The 10756-nt window shown below is 33.8% G+C and overlaps 2 protein-coding genes across 2 annotated transcripts; one reads left to right on the forward strand and one right to left on the reverse strand.

Annotated features, from left to right (window-relative positions):
* The first annotated feature begins 815 nt into the window (after nucleotides 1-815).
* On the forward strand, nucleotides 816-2276 carry LOC142622653 (uncharacterized). Its single transcript, XM_075796174.1, has one exon. It carries the CDS (start codon nucleotides 1534-1536, stop codon nucleotides 2083-2085), a length of 552 nt encoding a protein of 183 aa, XP_075652289.1. The 5' UTR covers nucleotides 816-1533; the 3' UTR covers nucleotides 2086-2276.
* Nucleotides 2277-7020: 4744 nt separating this feature from the next.
* LOC142610168 (xyloglucan O-acetyltransferase 4-like) lies at nucleotides 7021-10305 on the reverse strand (the record flags this gene model as incomplete). The annotated part of the gene is made up of 3 exons (XM_075781904.1): nucleotides 7021-7800; nucleotides 9605-9891; nucleotides 10023-10305. Coding segments are annotated over 3 exons (1350 nt in total), but the record flags the coding sequence as incomplete, so codon positions are not given.
* Between the last annotated feature and the right edge of the window lie 451 nt (nucleotides 10306-10756).

Here is a 10756-nt window from a genome sequence, read left to right on the forward strand (position 1 = left end):
AATATTTCTTTTGAATTATAATAAATTTTAAATATTTATTGTACATGAATCTCAATTAATATATCTTGTTAAATTTTTTGTCCTCAACTAATATAAAACATTGAGTCAAGAGTCTTATAGTTCATTTGACGTAAATATATTCAAAGTTTAAATTTCTCCTCCCTTATTATAACAATTTATTAAAAAAAATGGGAGGCATTAAATTTTCATTATTTTTTTTGTAAAAGATTTTTTTATTTATATGGTTTTTCTAGAATTAGAAACGCTGTTTCTTATATGCTATAGCCCTTTTATTTATGTACCTCTAGACCTACTTTTTTTTCATTTTTTCTTTTTATAGAGAATTTTAATCTATAGTGTCTGTTTTTAATGATAACTCTTTATCATATTATAACAATTTATTAAAAAAAATAGGAGGCATTAAATTTTCATTATTGTTTTTGTGAAAGATTTATTTTAATTATATGGTTTTTCTAGAATTAGAAACACGGTTTCTTATAAGTTATAGCCCTTTTATTTATGTACCTGTACCTCTAGACTACCTTTTTTTTCTTTTTCTTTTTTATAGAAAATTTTAATCTATAGGATTCGCTTCTAATGATAGCTCTTTATCATCAAACCAAAACATTAATTAATTTTTAATGTAGATAAAGATTGAACCCCAAATATCTTATACAGTCATAAAAAATTTTACCAATTGAGCTATAACTGCAACTCACTGTCCCTAAACTTACCTTAGAAAAGTCATTAAGAAACAACATTCCTAGATAAATGAACAGGAACACGGAACATCCTAACCTTTGATATTTGGACAAGATCCTAAACTCTTCTGTTGGGGGGCACACCTAAAAGTAAATGCTGTTTTGTGTGTCCAACTCTCTCTGTCTCTCTCTGCTGTGTAATGTGGTAAATAACCGACGGCAAGTCTTGTTGGTAAGGTGAGCCTCGCAGAAACACAGTTCCTCTCACTCACACAAAAAAGCTTTTATTGATTTTGGTTTCCCTTTATTCCTTCTGTCTCTTTCTGATTGAAACTTTTCTCCCACCGTTTCACATGTAATTGTATCTCTTTCGTTACCTGTTTCCATTATCAATACCCCCCTCTGAACTCTCTCTCTCTCTCTCTCTCTCTCTCTCTCACCCTCTTTTCCCTTTTCTCCATTTGCGCTTTTCCTATCAAGCTTTCAATTTTTCTTGTTCCTTTGGCTTCTTTTACCTTTAATTTCATCTGGGTATTTCTTATTCCTCATGTTCTTGCAATAAAATCTCTAGGGTTTTGATGTTCACCTCTTTTGGCTACCTTGATTTTCAATCATTTTTCTTTAATTTCATCTGGGTGTCTCTTTTTTTTGTTATTGTTGACTAAAACTTGTAGGATTTTGATTTTAACTTCGTCGGCAGCTTTGATAATTTCACAAATTGTTCAATTCCCTCTGTTGGTTCACTCTAAGATCTCAATTTTGGATCTTGGGTTGTGTTGCTTTCTCTTTGACTCACTCATTTTCCACGCTGAATTTCAATTCCATTAAAGCAATGTCAAGTGGCTATGCTATTGAGCTCTACTTCGATCCCGCCCTTGAAAACCAGGTCTTGAAGGCCTGGAATGTATTAGCTCGTCGCCAAATCAGCACCCAGCTCATCGAAATCGAATCACGCCCGCATATCACACTCTTCTCAAGCCCCTCACTCGAACCCTCAAGACTTGAGAACATTGTCAAGAGCTTTGCTTCAAAGCAGGAACCTTTGCCTCTATCTTTCTCCTCAATTGGGTGCCTCTCCAATGACAACAATGTGCTCTTTCTCACGCCGACACCTACATTGTCTCTCCTTCAGTTCCAGTCTCAATTGTGTGATGCAATGAAGAAGGAAGGGATTGATATTGGGGATGATTATCGTCAGGACTCGTGGATTCCTTACTGTGCAGTTGCTCAGGATGTGCCAAGGGCTCGGTTTTGCGAGGCCTTATGTGTCTTGCGGGATTTGAAGTTGCCTGTTAATGGTTATGCTATGGATATCGGGTTGGTGGAATTTTCGCCTGTGCGCGAACTCTTCTCCTTTGTGTTTGGTAATTCAGTTGAAGCATGAGGTTTTCAGAACCATTGTTATGTCTTAATCTGATATTTAGCTTTTTTTTTATTATCAATGTGGTGCCTTTGTTGTTAATGTAGATCGATAGAAATGGTGCTGTTTAGAGCATAGTTACAGAATTTTCAGTTTATGTTTTTGTATGACTTTCCTTTTGCTTCTTTTATAATTAATAATTTATTTTGCTCAAATTGATAACATTGTTGGATAGTAGGCATTTCTTTGCGTTGCTCTGGATGTTCAGAGTATATAGCAGATGCGATGATATAATCTTACAGATATTGCTAATGGTTCTTTGGGGATCAAAAGTTTAATTTTGGTTTAAAATTTTGTATTGGGGGTCTTTCAGGACATGCTACCTTTGATTGTATGTCAATTTTTTCATTTGCCACCACATTCCTATAGATTTTTCTGTTATGAACGTAATCTGATTTGATCACTTTTGGTTCAATAATTTGAGAATCTTACTTGCTGCAGCAGGGCTTAGCTTTGTGAATCTTATTCCCATGTGGGTTGGCTTTGTGGATTCTGTTTCATCAGTCCTTTCTTTTCTTTTTGTCACCTTTAACCATTTCCTTTGTCCATCAATTTACCAATTTGTTCTCTTATCTTCATAGTCTTAGCTCTCAAGTACTTTACAATGCTTAATTATTGCTAATGTTATTCTAATGAACTCTACCTCACCATGATTCTTAGATTTTTATTTGTTGTAGCATCTTAATTTCAATCTTGCAGCTCATGTTACAGAACTTTTGCTTCTCCACCTAAATAACCAAGTTCTCATATATGGTAAAAATACTACCTAGGTTGTTGACTATTCCACATTCTGTGACTAGGCTCTTCCTCTTCTAGTATCATTTGCCGAGGATAGCGGAATCTTTTGCTTTAGTGTGTGTATCTCAGGTTTTCTAGTTCTGTGAAAACCTTTTTCTCTGTTTGTACCAAGAAGCAGATATGTCACATATGCTGGCATTGCTGTGACATTTTTCTGTATCACTGCTCAAATGAAGTTACATTTTGTATGCATATTTTTGCTCTGACTCAATTGAATATATTGAATAATGGATGCCACTTGTTGTTTTGTCAATCAACATTGAGGAACTGTATATAAGCAGTTAGTTCATCTATATACATTAAAGAAAAATATGGGTTTGTTGAGTTTCTTGTTCATTGATAATGACATTCTAGCCATAATTTACGTCTTTTTGGGATAAGAAGAAGCATCTACTTCTTCCACGAGTAAAGACTGGCTGAGTATTACTCTTTGTTACATATTAGAAGATACATATCAATATCTTAAAAATTGTTTGATCTATGTAATGAATTTTCATTAAGTTTGGGTTTGAGGTGGGATGAAGGTGAGATAGCATAAAGAATAGAAACTGGTCCATCGATACTTTCTTGATTTTTTACCTTAGAGATCTTGTGTAGTTAATTTTAGATTGTGTGTGTTGTGGTGCTTTTTAATGCTCAAATCCTTCCACTGGCCTTTAGTTCTCCATTCATCAACTATCAATTGTTATTTTAATGTATGAGGAGCTTAGCCAAGTTTAGGCTTGTTGCAGTTTGTGTACAAATTTAGTACCTAGTGAATGGGTGGTACATAGAAGTCAACTTTTGAACTGACAATTTGTTCCATCTCTCCAGATTTATGGTGTGGCATTGATGTCTTTTTATATTGCAGTGGAGTCCTCTTTTCTACCTTTCTTTATTCAACTCTATCTAGGGTGAAAAACATAATCTGGCTTGCCTTCATCTGTCCTGTATTTTGATTTCAGGGTTTATATTTATATTTGGACAATTATATGATTCATACACCCGGCTGGTCCATTACATCACTATCATTTTCCTGGCATCCAGCTAGAAACCCTGTTTGTCTTGTCCAGTATTATATGATCTGGCTGCCTGAATTACGAGAGCAGGCTAACCTATGGTGACTATATTATAGAAGTTCCTTTTCTGCATAGAAAAAACTGGGACTTCTGTTAGAGCTGAAATTAGTTTTTCCACTTGCAGTGGTGCATCTCCCCATCAGTTTTTGGCAGCCACAATGAGGATTAGCCTTCTTTATGCAAAGAAATGGCCTTTTAGGATGTTAATGCAGGATGAGTTAATTAACATGTGTACTGCTAGATTACATACAATTAATTGAAATAAGTCATTATTTTCATATTTATTTGTCTATTTGTTTTTAACTTTAAAGAGTAGAAGAGCCTCTTGTTTGATTCTTCTCATCAATTGCCCTATATTGCCTTTTGCTTTGCACCCTCAATGTTTCTACTTTTCAGGTACTAATCCTTGTTGATATAATGTCCTTTCGTTTGTCCCATTCTAGAAAGTTTGGTGGGTGGAGCCTGTTCTTCAATGACACTAACCTCCTATATGTCATATTTGTCTTGCTTCTTGATTAAGTAATGCCAACAATGATGATGGACTCTGAGTTGCCTATTGTTTGCCTCATTTGTTTCGGTCTTTTTCAAGTACTAGGAGTCTAAGAATTGGTTAAGAAGTTCATTTATGAAAAATGATTTTCTTCCTCTGGGCACATATTACAAATTTGAAGCGTTTTATTTGTTCCCATTTTGTCTTGTCTGAATTAAGAACGAAGAATGAGCTAAAACCAGGCCCTACTCTTTTTTGGGGGGCTGAATAAGAGAATTTTTATTGAAGAAAGAAAGGGGAAGATGTACCTTCCCCATCTACCTTAGGCTTGCAAAAGAAATAATAAGAGAGAAGATGAAAATAGTTCCCTCAGTTTACATAAAGTCACATCCAGATAGGCAGTGGAAAGCTTTGTTATTTGAGGTGGTATTTTATGTCTTGGATGCATGGAACGTGATTGTTAGTTGTTACATGTATGTGGGATATAATTTAACTTCTTGTATGTGGACTTATACAAATACAACGTGATTGTTACTGTATATCTTATATAAGGTGTTTCTTTTCTTTTCTTTAGCCTACCAAAAAAATTTGGATATATTTACATGAGAAGGGTAGCAAATGTATGACACGGCATGGTTTTTTACCGTTTGTGTTCAATGTAAAAAGGATTTTGTCAAAACGGGTAATAAGTAAATGAGTTAATTTTGTTCTAACCCGCTTAATTTGCAATCAACTTTTTATTTTTATTTTTAATTTGGATAAACTTGCAATCAACTTGAAATTGTGTTCTTATTATTTGTATCAAGAGGGTTGACTTATTTTTGCCAAACTCGTTTATTCAAATAAATAAATGTATATTGTAGCTAACATAAATTTGAATTATAAATATGGAATTGAATAATTAAAATAATTTTAATGGTTATATTATTAAAATTCTTCATTTATATTTCTTAGGTTTGCGTAATTCTATATTTTGATGGAACTTCATTGAATTGAAATAAGAATTTTTAGATAATGTGCTTTCAGTACTTTAATAATATTATTCTGAAATAGAATTTTTATTAAATTTATTGGTTTTAATTATTATAATACATCTGCTTGCAAAATTGTAAGTGCACAATTGCACATGGACCCAAAGACAATCACGGGCTCAGGCCCAATGAGCCTTAAACAATGAAATTTGTAGAGTATGGGCTTGAAATCTAGATTAAGATGCGGTAACTTGATAATACGCTAAAAGTTACAAACACTTGTAAATAATAAACGATAATTGCAAATAAGGCTCCTGACGTGGCCGAGACTACTTCTGTATTATTTCTCTTTCTTTCTTAAAGGTTACAATTCTTCTTTCTTTCTTTTGTTTCTTGGACCCCCCCTTTCTTTGGCGTTCATCCCCTTAAATACTTCTTTTCCTGATGCTTTATCCACGTGTTGCTCCAACCCCCTCCCTCCTAGATATTTCTTTTCTTAGTGCCTTTGAATAGTGACCAGAAGCTTCAGTTCTACTGTTCAGGGGTCACTTCCCCATTAATGCGGCTAGGGAGGTAGGTGCAGAGTCTTTAATGTGGAGGTGACAGCCTTTGCTTTTGGTATTTTTCTAATACCGGTGTACTTCGAAGGTTCAGGGTTTCCCCCCTTTAACCAACAGTCTTTCCGGAATATTGCCTTGACCTTCATAGTGAAGTTTCGAGTTCTCCTGGGTCTATCCGAAGAGAAACTTACCATCGGATGTGTCCTCGGACCCTCGGCGTATGGACCGATTCGCAGTACTAACAGATTCTTAGCTTAAGAGCAGGTCGGCCCTCCTTACTACAGCACAAAGGCCCATATGCCCACTTGGGTCCTTTTACTCCCCACAAAAATATATAAATATATTAATAATTTTGGGTAATTTTTTTTTAAACAGATTCAAATGGGTGAGTTGTAAATGAGCTTAGTCAATTATAAATAGCTCAAGCTTGGTCTAGGAAAAAAATTTATTCATATTTATTTATTCAGTGGCTGAGCCAAATTCAAATCTAAATTTAGGCTTGAGCATTTAGCAAGATAATATATATATATATATAAAGAGAGAGAGGGAGAGAGATAAAAGACATAAGGGGTGGAGAAGGGGAACGAGAGAATGGGAAGACAAGACTTACAATACTAGTACTTACAAAAGGACTTAACCTTTGTAAGTACTAGTAAGACTTATAAACAGAAAACTTACTCATTAATTGACCGATGTGGTACTTTAGACCACTTTTTTTTTTTTTGGACATAATATAGACACAAGGGTAGGGGATGGGGAAGGAAGAAGTGGGAAAACAACACTTACAAAAAGAACTAATTTTTGTAAGTACTAGTGAGACTTATAAACCAAAAACTCACTCACTACATAAGTATCAATTTGATTGATTTTTAGGAAAACTTCTAAAAAGACATTTTTCCTGACTGTTTGTCTCAATAGCATGCTTATATTTTTCAAGCTCAATAATGAAGAACTTTTTATAAGAAAGAATGCGTACTATACTACTGCTATATTGTTCCTAACTAGTTAGCCGCAACCCTTTATCAAGAACTCAACCCTGCTTGGTCTCTAAGAACTGCCAAAAAAATTTCACTCCATGTATCAACCGGGCCTGGCATGCACCAATGAACACAATCCTTGGCACCTCCTTGCCATTTTTCGCCATAATGCTCTCCAGGGTGCCCATCAGGTCTCATCAGCATGGCCCTTGTAACATCTAAAACCCCAAATCTCTTCCCTCGGTTTTTACCTGCTACTTTTCTTGCTCTTTCAACCTCTTCTATCTGAGCATTCCTTACTTTCCATTCGGAACTCGCTAAGTCTATCTCATGAGTCTCATCGAAAGGTCCTGTTCTGTTGCAGTAGCCTCCGGTATTCCAAGCCCCATGCTCAAAGTGGGCTGGTGCAAATGTCCTTAACAAAGTTACTAGGCCACTGCAATTCTTGCAGTCATTGATGTAGTTAAACGTAGCTCGAAACGACATTTGAACAGCGAACTCAACGTGGTGACCAGTAACATTTGGTTCATTGCAATAAACACATTCTACTACATTGTCACCTTCGTGTAGGTACAATATTCGGAAGAACCAATGCCCGGATGAAACAATAGCATAGTCCACACCTGGAAGGTGTTTAGTCCATCCATCATCAACCTTGTCAAGTTGCAAGTCATAAATACCGGAAGCGGTACCATTGATCATTCTTTCCTCACCTGCTATGAGGAATTTAGTCCAAAGCACCTTAAGGGTGAAGTCACTACGAGGAAAGTACCATGCCCGGAATCTGTCTTCTGAATCCTTGTAAATGTCTTCTGGAATTTCCTCCTGCAATATTTGTAAAATTAGAAGCTTCAATGCAATGACTGCCTTCACACAGACTAATGAATTTGCATTAAAATTCCTCATTCAAAACGTTGTGTTTGGCTTGATTGGTTACCACGAAAGATAGCATGGCCCATTAGCATGAAATCACAAAAAATTATTCATCTTTTATCTTTTTATTGGATATGAATTTCAAAAATCTAACCAATGGATTCATGTTCTTATTATATTCTTTATACTTACAAAATTTAAAGAAAATAAAAAAATCAATCCATATGTAATCAATGACAAGTTTAAATTTCAAGTTTTTGTAGTAAAAAATTATGCAAAAAAAAAAAAGTTTATTAATTAAATATTAAATAACATTCGATTTGAATAAAATTTGATACACATGTTAAGAATGTAAATAACATGTAATCTAATAGCTATATTTTCAAAATTTATATTCAATTAAAAGATGTAGGACAAGTTAATAGGATTTCCCTATAAACTTGTCCTATATCATTTAATTGAAACAAGTTTATAGGGTTTCAAAACCCCATAAACTTATCTTATATCTTTTAACTGAATGTGAATTTTGACTTTGTTGAATTGTTGGTTCAAATCCTACCACAAAACAAAATTAGCGGTGGCTCTAGTTTTTTTTTTTTCCTAGAGGGTCAATAAGAAGATACATCTTAGGTAAAATATGAATCTTATGGTATAAATAACTTTTTAATTTATTACAAATTTGTTTATAGTACGTATTAGTAATAGAATAAAAAAATAAACTATAGGTTTATTTGACATATTTGTTCTTAATATAATGAACATGTTAATTGTTGTTGTTAAGTGAATTTTAATTATTACTACTTAAAATACTTTTATTTATTAGTTCATGACGATTATATGTTTACATACATTGTAGTATCAATGTAAGATTTATATTATAGATAATTATACAATACACATTTGCAAAAACTATACAATATTGTACACATTTGTTTAGAAACAATGTAAATATTACAATGATAGTACATTGTAAACTATAAATTTTCCATTAGTTTATTTCAAACTTATTAAGATCTAAATGGGATTTTTAAAACAATTTTAGATGGAAAAAAAAAATTTACTTTGTTGTTGGGCTTACTATGGGTCCGTTTGGATAGAACTTATTTTGCTGAAACTGAAAACTGAAAACTGAAAATACTGTAGCAAAATAATTTTTAAATATATGAATAGTTTTGTGGGACTCATTTTTAATGAAAAAGTTGTTAAAAAGTGAAATTTGTGGGACCCATGAACAGTGCATTGTGCACTGTTCATGGCTAAAAAGTCAAAATAAGCTGCTAGGTAAAAAAAAAAAAAAAGCAAAAACGTAGACACACAAACGGCGGATCCAAACGCCCTCTATTTCTCCCATATTTGAGATAAAATTGGATTGCTGTTAAGCGTTTTTTTGTAATATTGTTAAGATAATCATAATTAAACTTATTTCAAGTGGGTTTAAAAAAAATTTAGAGTTAGAGTATTCAAATTTTTATTTAGGAGGATCAAATAAAAACAACAAAATATATTATATAAAAAAAAATTGCTAGCTCAGGGGGTTCATTGAACCCCCTGAACTATACATGGCGTCACCCATGAAGGAAACACACTCTAATTCGCGCATACAAACATTATTGCTCTCTCATGTGTGTTTGTTTTTCAAAAAAAAAAAAACTAAACTGTATTACTTAAATTTTATATCAAAGAGAAGAATCTACAAAGATTTGCACCTAGAATTTAGTACTTTAGGGAAACAAATAAATTAGATTTGCAAACTGACCTGTGACAATAGGCATAGAAGAGATTCCATATGGTTCCTGGCAACCGAGTCACCAATAAATGCCATTGTCTTTCCTTGCACAATTTGCAGAAATGACTTGGCATCAAACCGTGGCAGTTCACATTGGTCAGGTTTCCATCTCCAATTGAGAAAATCAATGTCCATCCTCCCTTGCTTGAAACAATTCTTTGAATTAGGTATTGTTGCACAGCTTGAATTGGTATAGAAGTATGACCCCCTTGGTTCTGGAATCCAATGACCTTTAGACAAGTCACAATTCTTTTTTTCTACAAAACCAATAACATATTTTTAACCCAAAAAAAAAAAAGACTCACCTAAAAAAAAAAAAAAAAAAAAAAAAAGAGAGAAAAATTCAAGATTATGTAATTAAAAAAAAAAAAGTTATTTTGAAAGTTACTCTTATGGGGTTTGTCTTGATCAAGTTGTTTTTGGACAGAATCATGGCCTTGCGTGGGTGGTGATGCTTCTTGTTGTTTAAGGACAGGATCAAGGCCTTTTTTGGTCATGAGAATTAGAGGGTTTGGAGAATAGAGGAGGAAGATGCTGAAAATGGTGGCTATGAACAAAGAAGAAAACATGAAATGTACGGGTCTTCCCATGTTGATGCAGCTCTGCACTTTGCCCAACTGATTTTTCTCTTTGAAAACAATACTAGAAAACTTCATATTCATTCCTGTACAAGTCAGGGAGGCAAAGGGAGAGAGACAGAGAGAAGGGTTTCATAGTGAAAGAATTTCCTAATAAAACTGAAATATTATCTGGCCTTGCCTCATCCATCCTCTATTTCCATTTCAGGGTTTACATTAACCAGCTAGAAACCCTGTTTGTCTTGTCCAGTATAATATGATCTGGCTGCTTGAATTAAGAGAGCAGGCTAACGGCTAACCTATGGTGACTATATGATAGAAGTTCCTTTTCTACTTATAAAAAATTGGGACTTCTGTTAGATCGCGAGCTGAAACGAGTTTTTCCACTTGCAGTGGTGCTTCTTGATTAAGTAATGCCAACAATGATGATGGGTTCTGAGTTGCCTATTGTTTGGCTCATTTGTTTCTACCTTTTATGATTACTAAGAATTTATTAAGTTCATCTATTACAAACTTGAAGAGTTTTTTTTTTTTTTTGTTTCCC

The sequence above is a fragment of the Castanea sativa genome, chromosome 1 (assembly GCF_040712315.1).
Source record: "Castanea sativa cultivar Marrone di Chiusa Pesio chromosome 1, ASM4071231v1".
NCBI lineage: Eukaryota > Viridiplantae > Streptophyta > Magnoliopsida > Fagales > Fagaceae > Castanea > Castanea sativa.

Coding starts and splice junctions, on each gene's coding strand:
- LOC142622653 (XM_075796174.1), top strand. CDS start 1,534: ATGTCAAGTGGCTATGCTATTGAGCTCTACTTCGATCCCGCCCTTGAA.